This window comes from Malaclemys terrapin, chromosome 12 (assembly GCF_027887155.1).
Source record: "Malaclemys terrapin pileata isolate rMalTer1 chromosome 12, rMalTer1.hap1, whole genome shotgun sequence".
NCBI lineage: Eukaryota > Metazoa > Chordata > Testudines > Emydidae > Malaclemys > Malaclemys terrapin.
The window spans coordinates 31,864,822-31,879,547 of record NC_071516.1 but is presented as its reverse complement, the minus strand read 5'-3'; the positions used below and the strand labels follow the sequence as shown (position 1 = coordinate 31,879,547).

The window sequence follows — 14,726 nt, the reverse complement described above, 5'->3', positions numbered from 1 at the left end:
CACCCTCAGACAGACCCCTGGGACTCCCATGCCCCATCCAACCACTCCCCACCCCCTGACAGCCCCCCCCAGAACTCCCAACCCATCTAAACCCCTCTGCTCCCTGTCCCCTGACTGCTCCGATCCCTCTCCCCACTCCTGCCCCCTGACAGCTCCCCCCCCCAGAACTCCCAGCCCCCCACCTCCCCGCTCCTTGTCCCCTGACTGCCCCCTCCTGGGACCCCTGCTCCTAACTGCCCTCCAGAACCCCACCCCCTACCTAAGACTCCCTGTTCCTTGTCCCCTAACTGCCCCCTCCTAAGACCCCCCCCAACTGCCCCCGAGGACCCTACCCCCTACCTGTACCCTGACTGCCCAAAACTTTCTCCACTCCCCCCAAAAAGCCCCCCCCCGTTTCTTGACTGCCCCCTCCAGAACCTCCCTGCCCCTTCTCCTGCCCCCTGGCCCCCTTACCCTGCTGCTCAGAACAGGGTGTTGGGCTCTGTGCGAGCCGGACACGTGACTGCGCTCCCCAGCACAACACACAACCCGGTCCCTGGCCCTGCACAGTGCTGCCGGAGCCGGGCTGCCGGACCGGGACACTGGGCTGCAGGGGAGGAGGAGCTGCCGGCTCAGAATGCAGGGAGGGAGGGGGGCGGGGAGGAGGAGCTCCTCTACAGCTGCTCCGGAGTCCAGCCCGTGACTTTCCTGCAGCCCTCCCAGCCGCTCGCTCTGCTCTGCCGGGGAGGGGGGGAATCCCGGACATTTTGAGTGATTTACAAACTCCCCCCGGACGCTATTTTTAGCACAAAAAGGAGGACATGTCTGGGTAAATCTGGACGAATGGTAACCCTAATCTAGGGACGCTGTGGAGGAGAGAGCAACTCCCCGACAGACATACGGTGAAGGCCTTGGACTCGCCCTCGCCCTTGCTGGGAGCCAGGAGCCCAAACCTCAGCCACTTTAATAGGCCAAATTTTTACATGCAATCTGGAAACACAGCCTCTGCACAGCTTACTGGATACATTTCATGGGCTAAACTGTGTGAAAGTCCTGCCCTGGGGCCGTTACCTGTAGTGGGGTGGGGGTGGGGCGTGCTGGTGCTATTGCCACAGGACACAGCTCAGTTATTCAATATTTGCATTTTATTTCAGTTGACAGCTACAGCCCAGTAATTGGGGGCCATTTCCTGGCCTCAGGCTCATGGCCCCTTTATGAACCGTTTGGGCCGGGCCAGTGTCTTACAGGGCTGCATGGCCTGTCTTGAGGGGAGCTTGTCTTTGCAGCATGTGCAGAGAGGCACTCGGCTTTCGCTGCTGCAGGCCCACGATGACAGGCTGACATCAGACACACGGGAGCCTGCAGTTGGCGATGGCCCCAGCTCTCTAGCCGTTGCTGGTGCTCGGAGGGGCCGTGAGTCTGGCAGAGCTGTGTATGGACCATGCAAGTCTGGACTGAGGGGTGCAGGCTGATTCTGCCCCGTCTCTGTCTGTTATATTCAGTGTTAGGCAAGGCCAGTCAGTCAGACCGTCACGTGCACTGGCATCGAACTCTCTTACACACAGCACATAGCAGGGCCTCTGTGCATTATAATTCACCCAAAACTCCTCTTTCTAGCAAGTCCTTTCCATCTGGCCACTGGGCCAATAAGGTGTCCTCAGAGGCTGTTTGTGTGCTGGGATTTCCAGGCAGCAGCTTACTCAGCCAACGCTGCCAGCACTGGAGGTGAGAGAGGGACTCCGAGCAGCAGGTGCTGGGTTCCTTGCGGCGAGCGGTGGATCCAGGTCCAGCTGGGCTCGAGTCAGGCCCAAAGCACCAGGACCTCCCCACCCAACCAGCCACCCAGCTGGGTTCAAGCATGAGACAAGGCCAGCCGGGGGGGACAGCTCAGAGCAGCGCAGCTGCAATAAATTACTTTGCATCAGGCCAATAATTTATATGGTGGGGGTGGGGGGTGTGCGGTAAAAGTCCAGGGGCTGGGGAAGCAGCTTGGTTGGCTGAGACTGCAGCCCCGCGGTCCCTGGCGCCATGTGCTGGGTACGGCACCCTCAGGCACTCTTCCACAGACTGCCCTTCTCGCCCTTCTCCAGGGGCAGCTCTTCCGTCAGAAAGAGGTAGGAGCTGATGGCTTCCCGCAGGCCCAGGCTGACAGGGGACTCCCCTTCTGGGGGTGGAGCCTCCGAAAACAGGGCCGAGCTACAGACAGAAGAGAGGGATGCTTAGCACAGTCACGCTATTCACCAGCAGCCCGGCACCCGCCGGACCTGGCCCTGCCCCCCACTCTAGCCAGTGTCAGCATCGCTGGCACCAAGGCTCAGCACCAGCCTAGAGGCAGACAGGCCCCAGCCTGAGCTGTTGCGTCCCCTTGTGTCTGGTGGGTCCTTGGAGGCCCCCTCCCCGCTCAGCACCCAGACCTTGGGAGCCGTGCACCCTAGAGTCTGCACCCAGACGGGCCAGGAGTGGGCAGGGGGCATTGCAGGGCTCCCCCCAATGCACAAGGAGGACTCCACTCCTGCCCCCGCGCGAGGAAGGGGCAGCACCCTCCGCTGCCAGCAGCTTCCTACCTGTCGAGCTCCTGCCAGTTGAGAGCCGATTTCTTGACGACCACAGGTGGGGCCAGGTTCTGGGCTGGGACTCGAACTGCTCCTTGGATGAAGCACGGCTCCTTGAGGAGGCAGCACAACCCATCCCCGATTTCTGGGGCAGAGAAGCAGGGAGCATCAGCAATGATGTCCCATTCACCCGCCCCCGGGACATGCGCACCCTGCGTGCAGCACAGACACACGCCCCGGTGTGTGGCCACGCAGGCTGGCTCCTTTGCTCACGCCAAGGGGCAGCTGAAAATGGGCAGAGCCGGCCAGTGAGCGCTGCCGTTCAGGGTCACGTAGTGCAGGCTGCTCGTTGCTGGGGGGGGCTGGAGCATTCTGCCGAGAGGTGCTGGGCTGCTAGAGCACACCCAGCACCCACGGGCCTGCTTTGCAGACACCTCTCTGCAGCCATGACCCCTGCAAGTCACGCGCACAGTGGGACGGGCTTGGGGTGAGCAGGGTGGAGCATGCAGCCCCCCACGTACATTGGGGGCAGCGTAGTCAGATGTGGTCAAGCTTGGCTCTGGGCCGCACACTTCTCACTGGATCATGGGTAGTAGGGCCCATGGAGTGGCCCTGCCACAGGGTAGGCACTGGGAGGGGGCACAGCATGGAGGGGTGATACTAACCTGGGGCACTTACGCCTGCTCCAAGCAGCACCATCCCTAAAGACCAGGGTCTATTCCTGGATTCACGGCACCCCTGCCCCCCACCGAAAAATGGGGCTAAGAGCCCAGGCTGGGAAGGAACGGGGTGGGGGGCGAGCTGGAGCTGCCTGCCCAGTCCCTGTGCTCTGGCTGTCCCGGGGTGAGGTTGGCACCCAGAGCTCCTTGGTGAGTTTCCTTTCCCCGCCCCCCCATCACAGCATCCTTGGGGCCCTGCAGGCCCAGGGCTGCGCCCACTGCCTGCCCACTTCCCACTGGGGCAGGGGCTCATTAGAAACTGGGCTGTTACCGGAGTAATAGTCCACCAGCTCCTGCAGGCTGGGGAAGGTGAGGCGTGGGGCGATGTAGAGCCAGCCGTTCTCCAGGCGGTTGATGCGATAGTGTTTGATGGAGTCCCAGGAGGAGTGGTTGGTGCGCCTGACCGACAAGGAGTAGCAGCCTGCAAGGGGAGCGATCACAATGCAATGCCTGGCTCCAGCACACTGCCACGGCCGGGACACAGCGTTAAGTTGGGGCAGGGGGCTCCTGCCACGCTGGCACATCGGCTTAATTGCAACTGCACTGGGCCCAACCCCATGGCAGCAGCCCCGGGGGGTTAGGACCATTGCAGACTACGGGCGGAGCTGAACGTTGCAAGCTGATTGGCGTAGGGAACAGACTTATTGGGCACATCGGCCAACTGACAACAGCAAAATGAGATTTTCACAAGCTGGGGTCTGACTGGCCAATGTTCTGCGCCACAAGCCAAGCTGATCAGCTGCTGGACAGCCATGGGGCTGCTGGCCTAGCTAGGCTTTGCCGCCCTTACGCCGCCCCTCCCTCTTGCCCCCACAACAGACAAGGTGAGACATCCTCTTGTCCTTGGAACAGCCGCTCCAGAGTGCCTGAGCCTGGGGCCCAGAGCCAGCCGGCTGCCTGGCTATGGGCAGCACCCTGGGCTGTGTGCTTAGCCCTTTGGAGCAGTGCGGGAGGGAGCCCCACCCACGGGAATTGCACTGACGCACACTGGCCAGCCCGGTAGTGGGGTCGCTCCCCTGTCACAGCACGCACAGCACGGTTTTCAGTTCCTACGCTGGTAACTGAATGCTGCAAGAAGCTTTCTGCCGGGGGCCAGTGGGGTGGGGGGGGAGGGAAGTGTGACACAAACCCAGTGTACTCAGGAAACCGCTGGGCTCGGCAGTCAGCTAAAGCTGCAGGTGCAAGTGATCAGAGATAAAGCCACTGCTCTACACATCCCCGTCATGTGCACCGCAGATGAGGTAGGAGGCCTCAGTCAATAACACATTGAATTCAGCCCTTGAAACCGTCTGGCCCCTGAGCCAGCAGGCGCTTGCTTTGTACGGTAAGTGGCCCTGGGGAAGGCAACGGGAGCCGTGAGCACAACACGCAGCAGCTGGTGTGTGCAGGGGCAGGCTCCCACTTTAAAGAGCTTGTGCTTTAGCTTCCAGTGCTTCCCTTGGGGACGGCGCATGCCATGGCCATGCAGGGCCAGCCGGGACCGAACAGTCCTGGGCAGCTCTGCCTGGGCCTGACTCAGCTCTGACCTGCTGGGCTGTCACTCCGCAGCAGTAGCGCTTTTGCATAGTGGGCCAGTGCTGGCAGAAAGCCAGCCCCCGCCTTGGATCGCTAATGATTGATTTAGCAAGGCTTTTGGGAAAGGTTCAGGTCCGGTTCTGGGCCCCAGCCCTGCTCCACTAGCACCGAGGGGGAGCTAACACTTCTAAGGGAGCCCAGGATTTTCAGTGAAAACTTTGCTTGTGCCCTGGGGCCGCTCTAAGTTATGTTGTGGCCATTTCAGCCCCAGCATGCTGCAGGAGCGCAGAACTGGAAAGGCACCAACACCACACCTGAGAGCAGGAATCTGACCTCAGTGGAAACAGGTGTGCTGCTGCCGCTTCACCTAGCCTGGCAAACAGCTGCCGCAATGGGTGAACTTCCCCTCACACCAGCCCTCCCTTTCACCCGCAGCCCCAAGCAGCGAGCAGCAAAGGCCCACCCCCGGGCTCCATGCTCCCACAGGGTGTGGAGGGGCCAGTTTGGTGGCTGTGTGTATCAACGAGCAGCCTTTTAGCAGCAATTCCGGCAGCAGCTGCGGCTTTCATGCGCTTGGGCCCCGAAAGCCCTTTGCCCCGTCTCTGCCATTCCCCACGAGAGTGGCCAGCTGCCCTCTGGGGAGAGGCCAGGCTGGGCTTGGGGTGCACAGCAATTCCTTGCTCTGGTGCCACAGGTGCCAGCCCAGGCTAGACTCTGTCCTGAGCCACGCTGACGGCAGCAGCCCAAAAATCTCGGGGACCCTGGAGCCCTTCCCCCGTCAGGGACAGCCTGGGCATGGCAGGAGGCACCATGGGGTGAGCTCTGGGGCTGGGACACTGCCCAAATGTGGGGCTGGTAGCCTCGGGGTGGGCATGTGGGTGGGGCAGTGCCCAGGCATCTCGCTGCAGGACTCCTGCTCGCTAAGAGGAACCAGCCGCATGGTTCCTGCCCCTCGGCTCCAGCCCGGCTGGCAGGAGGTGGGCGCTTGGCAGCGGCTCTGTGGAGTCACTTACCTTGCCTGGTCTGGCTCTCTCGGATCAGGAAGGAACCGCTGCGGTTGCACGGCAGAAGCAGCAGCTCCTCGGCTTTCTCCCGGCTAACGCCCTCGTACAGCCACCTGGCAGCAATGACAAGACACTGAGCACCGGCGGTTGGCAGCAGGCAGCCCCACTCCTGTGCCATCCCAGCGCCCCGCCCTACTGCGGAGCTGCCCCCCAGGACAGGCAGGGCTCAGCCCTCCCCCACTATGGGGACAGCCCTGCCTTGGCAGGGGACAAACTGCAGGGTAGACTGGGTGGTCCCATTCCTGGCTCCCACCCGAGCCACATGTTCCCTGGGGCCCAGACTCATGGCCGGGCTGTTCGTTACACTTGGCCCAGGCTTCCTCTGGGGGGAATCACGCCGTGGGACGACTTCACCCGGCAGCGCAATGCAGCTGCCTCCCGGCTGGAATGGCTGCGCTGGCTAACAGCACACAGCAACACAGAGTGGGCTTGGAGACCGGCAACAAAAAGCAACGCCCCCATGAAGGGGAATGTAGGAAGGCGGACGGCCAGGCCAGCACTGTTACACCTCCCCCACACACAGGTGCCTTCCATGCCCACAGATGGTCAGGACTCAATGGCACAGTGGCCAGGGCGTAACATGGTCTCCAGGAATCTAACTATGGTGTTCAGACCAGCCAAGAACCCAACTCGTCCGGCTGCAGCTTCCTGGAGCGCTGGGCCTGTCAGCACTACACTAAAGGCAGCACAGAGCCCCCAGCCGGCACCACGCTGAGGCTTCAGCAACACCAGCGCCACGCCTCGCAGCACCCAGGGCTGCAAGCTGATCACTGGCCACAGCTGGCCCATATGAGGTGGCAGCAGAAACTCTGCAGCTTCAGGACACAAGCCCAGTATTTGGTTTCTCAGGCTCTCCCTCAGCCTGCCTTCCAGAGCAGTGTTTGCCCTGGGGGCAGATCCAGCGGAGAGGAGCAGGACCATGGGAACCCTTCAGGAGGTGGGAAAGCGGGGCCGGGGGGTCTGCTCAGCTGACTTTTACTGGCTGTGAACTAACTGCACAATTCTCCAGGGCATTTGGTGTCACTGCTCCTGATGGATCGTTCTGCGGCTCCGGAGCCACTGCCGAGCGGGAGCTCTAGTGACGCTGGACGTTCTGGGCCAGGGCCCAGATTTGTGAAGCACCTACATGTTTTGGGCACTACATAAAAAGCAATTATTATAGTGGAATTATTAATTCCTAAGTCAGCTGGCATTGCTCCACTTCACGAATGTCCCTAACCCACCCCACCATGCCTGGCAATGTGGCTATTCCAGGGTGAAAGCCCAGTGCCATGGAGCCAACTGACACACATGGGCCAATTTGAAATTCACTCCAAGGAATAGCTGAGGGTCTCCCGCGTGCTGGGCCGTCAGTGCCGCTCTGTGTGGCCAGTGCCTAGCACGGTGGGGCCCGGGCTGGGACTGGGGCTGCCACAGTACAAATGCCAAAATGTGTTCTGGAGAATAGCTGCAAAGTGGTTGGTTTCGCATCTAGTGGGGCCCGTGTTCTGCATTTCAACCCCAGCGCTGTTCAAAGGAGCAGGAGACAATAGCTGGGGGGAGGGGAGAGGAAGCTGTGGCTCAGCGGGTGTCGCTCAGGGGGTCTCAGCTGCATCGGAAAGCCTGTGGGGGCATATGAGCTCCCTGCCATCTGGGTAGCAGAGTGCGCCACACGCTCAGCTCTAGGGCTGCCTGCGCTTCACCTAGAGCCCGACCCCCTCCACCACATCCCAGCTGACCGGAGAGGCCATGCAGCTTCGCCCTCTGACAGCAGCTGGGTGGCCCCTGCATGTGCCAGCCTCACTCCTGGGACAGGCCCCATCTCAGACCCCCATGCCCTGAGCCCATGTGGACAGCGCCAGCAGAGATGGGAGGGGTGGCCTGGAGCATGGAGACTGCCTCCCCGCCTCCCTAGCTCTGCATCTGTGAGGCACCTGGGTGGGGCTCTGGGCCCCTGGCACTGCCTGAGTGCACTGAGCCCATGGGCACCTATGACCTGCAGAGCCCCAGGTGCTGTTCCAGCCCCGCTGCCTGTCTGGCACAGCCACGCGGGGTGACTCACCCAGCCTGCAAACAGCCAGCACTCTTCCGTGCATTCCCACCGCACCTGCTTGCTTGGGAGTGTTTGCAGGGGCCGTGCCTTCCTGTGTCTGTGCAGCACCCGGCGCCAGGGGCCCTGACTCCGCACTGCCGTGATACAGCACTAAACAGCAGCACCAATAACGCCAGGCCCGCGGGTTCTTACCTGTGCCACACCTTCGCCACGTGGCTGCTGGGGACTGAACACTCCTTGCCGGTGGCTAGCGACACCACGTTCCACCATTCCCCATCCCTGTAAGAGAGAAGAGTTTCCAGGAATGCCACAGCCACATGCCTCCAACCAAGGCCCATGGCTGTGCTGTACTGGTAGTCCCGCAGCTTCTTGCCTGGCTATAGTCCCCCTCCCTCACCCCCACGTACAGCCAGCCATCTCAGCCCACTGAGCTCACCAAGGGCCTCTTTGGTGTTGTGTCTGAGTTTCTGGGGGCTCCTGAAATCAAAGCAGTGGGGCCCGATGCCATGGGAGTTTGAAACGTGCCTGCAGGGCATGGTCCCCACACAGTCTGATGCCGTTCCCATGGGGCACGAGGCTTGCCGTGAGCCAGGAATGGGTCAGCAGAGGCTGCTCCCCTGTGATGGCTCCGTGCCCTGGCACCTGGCAGAGGCCTGTGTGAGCCCCAGGCCAGAGGCAGGCTCCAGTGCATGTCCCAGCAGGCAGGATTGCGGGGCATGGGAAATACATGACAAGAGCCTCTCCTAGAGCTCCCCAGGGCCTGGGAAAGCCGGAGGCTGCAGCGCTGGCTGCAGTGGCCATGTGTTTAGTGGCCATGCGTCTCAGGGAGGGGATGGGGGGCAGAGCCCCGATGCACCAACCTGGCACAGTACAATGAGAGCTCAGGCACAGCCTGGTGAGCACCCCAGTGCCGGGGAGGCCTAGGTCTCCTGTCCAGGCCCTGGGGTGGCGCTTGGGGCTTAGCCCTGGGCATCCAGATTGCTCCCATGTAGGACTTACTCAGATAGGACGTTCAGCTGCTCGCCTGGTCGCAGGACCGTCTCTGCCTCCCCACCCGCGGGGAAAGAGCACAAGGCAACTGCCACGTAGCTGTTCAGACCTGCCGAGAGACCACAGCACCTCAGCGCACAGCACTGCCCTTCCCCGCCCAAGGGGGCAGCGCCCACAGCCTGGTGAGAGGGGCAGAGCAGTGCCGGGGTGAGCGGGCCCATGGCTCCCAGCAGGTGCCCAGAGAAGGGGCATGTCAGGAATAGACTTTGTGGTATGCCCCTGGCCCAGCAGCGGTACTGACTCTTGTGAGAGGTTGTGTTTTCTTTAGAGCCCCAGCTCCCAGAGCCAGGGGTGCAGGAGAATCAGGGCTTTCAGGAAAAATTCAGTGGCCAGCCCCATAATCCAGAAAGCATGGCCCCAAAGCTGAAGATCGCAACCCTGCAAGCCGAGAGCGTGACCCCCCACCCCAAGCCAGAGAGCGCGACCTCAGAAGCCACAGAGCCAATCCCACAAGCTGGAAAGCAAGGGCCTGAAGCTGGAGAGCAGAGTCCCAAAGCTGGAGCGCACCCCCTCCCCCAAGCCAGAGAGCACGGTCCCTTCCACCTCAGAAAGTTACAGCCAAAGACACCCCCCACCCAACTATTAGGATTTTTTTTTTTTAATTGAAGGATTTTAAGCCAATCTCATGCTTTTTTGGTGCCTGGCATGCGAGAGGTCAGCAGCACAGCACTAGCCCCCACTGCAGGGGTCCTGCTCAGATTTACACCCCCCACCCATGCAACCTCTGGGGGAGGGTGTCAGCCCCACACTGGGCCCCTTGCATTTGGCACTGTGGGACTTGCCTAGTTGCAGGGGCTATAGATGACCACTAGAGGGCGCTGGGCGGGGGCAGGGTTTCTAGCAGTGCTGGGGGAAGGGTGGCATGTCTGCTCTGCACTGTACACAGCTTCCCCAGAGGCCTTGGTTCCAGGCCCAGCCAGCCACGGGTCACTTGGGTTTTGCTCATGCCCACGAGTTCGGAGAATCATAGCAGATTAGGGTTGGAAGGGACCTCAGGAGGTCATCTAGTCCAACCCCCTGCTCAAAGCAGGACCAATCCCCAACTAAACCATCCCAGCCAGGGCTTTGTCAAGTTGGGCCTTAAAAACCTCCAAGGATGGAGATTCCACCACCTCCCTAGGTATCCCATGCCAGTGCTTCACCACCCTCCTAGTGAAATAGTGTTTCCTAATATCCAACCTAGACCTCCCCCACTGCAACTTGAGACCATTGCACCTTGTTCTGTCATCTGCCACCACTGAGAACAGCCGAGCTCCATCCTCTTTGGAACCCCCCTTCAGGTGGTTGAAGGCTGCTATCAAATCCCACCCCACTCTTCTCTTCTGCAGACTAAATAAGCCCAGTTCCCTCAGCCTCTCCTCCAGGGCCGGCGCTTCCATTTAGGCGACCTAGGCAGTTGCCTAAGGCACCAGGATTTGGAGGGGTAGCAATTCTGCGGCGGGGGGTCCTTCTGCGCTCTGGGTCTATGGCGGCAATTCTGCGGCAGGTCCTTCACTCGCTCCGGGACCCGCCGCCGAAGTGCCCCAAAGACCAGGAGCGTGGAAGGACCCCCCCACCGCAGAATTGCCGACGACGACCTGGAGCGCAGAAGGACCCCTGCCAATCATAGACGCTGACTCTGTGGGTGCTCCAGCCCTGGAGCACCCACGGGGAAAAATTAGTGGGTGCTCTGCACCCACCGGCAGCCAAGCACCCCCCCCCACCTCACCTCCTCCTCCGCCTCTTCCCTTGAGCGTGCCACGTCCCAGCTCCTCCGCCTACCTCCCAATGCTTGCCGCCATCAAACAGCTGTAGCAAGCTGGGAGGAGCGGGAACGTGGCGTGCTCAGGGGAGGAGGCGGGGCCAGGGCGGGAATTTGGGGAAGGAGTCGAATAGGGGCAGGGAGGGGGCAGAGTTGGGGCGGGGACTTTGGAGAAGGGGTTGGAATGGGGGCGGGAGGGGGGGCGGGGCAGAGTTGGGAGGGGACCAGGGGCGTCGAGCACCCACCGGTGCCATTAGAAGTCGGCGCCTATGGAGGCAATACTCCAGATGTGGCCTCACCAGTGCTGAATAGAGGGGGAATAGACTTGCCTGTTTGGAGCACAGCCTGGATTGCTGGAGCAGGTTGGCTCAGCTGAGGCCAGGCGCCCCAGCCGCTCTCAGACCCCACTAGGAAAGCCAAGAACCAGCCTGTTTTCTCCTCCCGCTCTGCCTGTGGGGCTGGGATGCAGCCACCTGCTGCCATCCCCTGCATAGCTGGGGCTGCCTCGCTGCCAGGCTCTGCATGCTCCTGCCAGCCCAGCTCTCCTGGGGCACTCCCTGGCTCAGACCGCGGTCCCAGGTCATTGCAGGGCACAGGGCCCCAGTGCAAACAGGCAGGAGCTGTGTCAACTGAAACCCTCGTTCTATGCAGGGAGAGGTGCCGGCCTTTCCTGCCAGCCTCACTCCTCCCCGACTGAGCCTGTGCTGGGTGACTCAGTGCCGGGCCAGAGCGGGCAGATGGATGCTGGCAGGCTCCCAGCAAAGGACACCTCGAAGTGCACATCAGCTGGGCAGCAGCGCAGAGAGAGAGAGGAGCCTTGAGCAAACCAGCCAGGGGAAACAAGCAGGTTACTGGTGCCCCAGGGGCCTGCAGCTTTGGCATCTTGCCAGCCCTTCCCCACGCTAAAAGCAACTACTCGGTGCCCTGTCCTGCTCTTCCATGCTAGAGAAGCTGGGTCTGGCCATTGGGCAGCCAGGCCCCTGCCCCCCTCGCCGCTGGAGGACATGGCAGGGTCTCAGGCGGCTTTGAACAGTGATGCTCCGCAGGCTGGAACCTGAGCCGCGTGTGTCCTGCCAGCAACGGAAGAGGCTGATTCCTAGGGCGCTGCGCTGAGCCAGCAGGCCTAACATGATGACAGGGTAGGCATGGGGCAGCAGGGGGCGCTGCAGTGCCCCATGGGACGGATGCAGGATGCGGCTGTTGTGCACAGGCTCGGAACTCCAAGCCCACGTCTCACCGGTGCTCAGGGCTGCAAGGGGGCCATGATTCCTACCTGTCTGCACGGGGGCAGTGGCCTGCATGGCAGCAGCTGGGCTGGGCTGAATGACAAGCTGCTTGCTCCTGCTGGGCAAACTTCCCATCACTCCCGGGCACCAGCGGGGCCTCAGCAAACAGCTCTGACCTTCTGCAGCAGGGAGAGAAAGCTGAAAAACCAAGGGACGGCTAAGTGCTTGAACTTGTGGGCTGCTGCCTGCGCTGCTCCCTGTCCACCCCTGGTCTTGTGGGATCCCTGCCCCCGCCTCCCCCCCACACACACACCAAGGGCTGCCCAGGGCACTCTGCCGCCCCTCAGCGAGGCTTTCAAATGGCCGACTGGTTCCAACGTAAGATGGCCCAAGCAGCTGCCCAGGCAGATCCTGCTAGGGTGGGCCGTGCCCTGAGCTCTGCACAGCCAGGTCTACATGGCGTGAGAGACGGTGGCCTGCCTGCGCTGCTGGGGCTGGCAGTTCACACACACACAGGTACAGGCCTGCGCATTCACACCCGCCCATACAACCCCCCACTCATTGGCGCGGTAGCCTCGGCAGTGTTTATAAAATGGCCCCATTTGGCTGTTATGTGTTGTGCCCCTCTGGGCACAGGCACTGGGGCCAACAGGGCCGATGGAGCCTTGTTTGGGTGGTTTTCTGTGTCGTTGCTCTCGGTTTAACCTGCAGCCCAGTTGCTGCACTGGGACCATTGAGTGGGGCTAACCAGCCCCAGCGTGTCGCTTGGGAACACTCCGAGCCCAGAGGTTCCTGCTGCAACACGAAGTGGAACTGGGGGCTTATGGCAGTTGGGCATCGCCCCAGAGTCATGCCAGAGAAGAGTTTGACGTACCTGGACAGGGCCTCCCCGATTAACTGGGTCAGGAACACCATAGCCCCACTGAGGCAGGCAGGCTGCGAGGTCAGGGCAGCCGGCTGGTGGGGAGAGCGGTACAGAATGGCCAGGGGCTGCACAACGCAGCACTGCATTTGCCCCTCCTAATGAGACCCAAGGGAATGGCTCAGGGCAGTGATCACGGGTGCCATGGAGATCTCGTGCCTAAGAGCACCCCAGGGTCCTGCCTGTCTCTGGTCATTGAAGATACCAGAGTAATTCTTACAAGAGAGGGCTGGTGGCCAACTGCCACTGTGGGGATCTAGGCCCTGTGTAGCTAATTGCCCCCCACTCCCAGCAGCGTCAGTTGGCCATGGCAGGCCACATTGTCCTGTCGCTTAAATACCAGAACATACACACAGACCCTTGGGACATTGGCACTGGAGGTGGGGGAGCGGGGGGGGGGCAGCAGGGGAAACCAAACTGGGGTGTGGTGGTGCTGCAAGTTTTTAAACAGCTGCTGCACTACACCCCAGAGGTGGCTGCGTTTCAGTGGTGGGTGAAATGACCCCAATCTCACAGGGAGGGCTGTGAGCCTTAGTTCATCACTGTTTGTAAAGGGCTTTGAGCGCCTGGCTGAATGGGATGAGCATGTTATCACAGCGTCCCATCGTACAGTCATGGCTCTCCCCGTTTCCTCTGACTCAGCTCTGGGTCCACGGCAAACGGGCTCCGACAGAGCTACAGCAACTGAACAGGGCACGTGCTGGCCCTGCTGCCCTGAGGAAAGGGACTGGAGCGAGGGCTGACCAGCCTGCAGCTGCACGCTTTCCTTCCTTCCTCATTAGGGTATCTGACAGCAGGCGGGAGGCAGGGTATTCAAAGCACCGTCTTCATTACGTGCAGCCCATCCGTTCAGAACAGGACCCTGGGCCAGAGCTCACCAGCCCCTGCTTCCCCCAAAGGAAAAACTTGTCCCACTTACTTGACTCTCATCTCAACGAAGATGCTATGGGGCTCCTCAGAGCTTGGCAGATGCAGTGCAGAGTCTGCAGTGTCGTCCCTCCTGCTGCGGCAGGCTGCCTAGGGCAGGAGTCACTCCAGTGCTGGGCAAAATCCACCTGCACACAGGGAGGCACTAGGACTCCTCTGAGCCCACCACTGCAGGCGCTCCCAGCTGCTGGATTATGCTGCTCAGAACTCCCCTGGCAGCAGGCCCGTGTCTCTCTCCTAGGTGCCACTGTCCTCTGGTACTAGAAACTTCTGCGCAGCTTATTGCTGAGTGTGAGGTGTGTGACAGGAGGGAGCTGGCTGGGGCCTCGGAGCCACGACCCGTTCACGTTTCCTGTGACATGCGCAAGTGCTGGAGAGGAGGCTGGAACGCTGGTTTCTGTTTCTGCTCAGAGAGCAGCTGCTTGCAGCATCCTGTTTCCATGGGGGCAGGTGTCCCTGTGGATGGGGCCAGACCCATATCTGCGGATGCTGGCTGGCAGCCCTGGGGAAGGGCACAGGGGCAAGACACCCCTTCCTCTGGAGCCAGCCTTGAGAACATGGCTGGTCCGGAGCTGTTGGCACCAGCGAGCTGGTGAATTCCTCCCCGGGACTGGACTCTGGGTTTAAACACACACACACACACATCTCCTCCCCCCCACACACATATATAGGCATGCACATCTGAACCTTCCCCCCCATACAGGTACAGACACCTGAACCCCTCCCGCTGTTCAGGTACGTACACCTGACTTCCCCCATATATAGGCATGTATGGCTGAACCCCTCCCCCCAGTACAGGTATGTACACCTGAACCCCCCCATGTATGGCTGAACCCCTCCCTCCATATAGGTATGTACACCTGACTCCTCCCCCCATGTATTGGCATTTATGGCTGAACCCCTCCCCCCAGTACAGGTACCTACCCCTGAACCCCCCCCCCCCCATGTATGGCTGAACCCCTGCCTCCAGTCCAGGTACCTACACCTGAACCCCCCCAT

The 14,726-nt window shown here is 61.2% G+C and overlaps 1 protein-coding gene across 1 annotated transcript; it reads right to left on the bottom strand.

Annotated features, from left to right (window-relative positions):
- Window positions 1-1,128: 1,128 nt before the first annotated feature.
- On the bottom strand, window positions 1,129-13,849 carry SLA2 (Src like adaptor 2). Its single transcript, XM_054046196.1, has 8 exons — window positions 13,720-13,849; window positions 11,926-12,076; window positions 8,861-8,960; window positions 8,054-8,140; window positions 5,779-5,882; window positions 3,522-3,671; window positions 2,544-2,676; window positions 1,129-2,175 (listed from the first exon to the last, which is right to left on the bottom strand). Exons 2-8 carry the CDS (start codon window positions 12,011-12,013, stop codon window positions 2,028-2,030), a joined length of 810 nt encoding a protein of 269 aa, XP_053902171.1. The 5' UTR covers window positions 12,014-12,076; window positions 13,720-13,849; the 3' UTR covers window positions 1,129-2,027.
- Window positions 13,850-14,726: the final 877 nt, after the last annotated feature.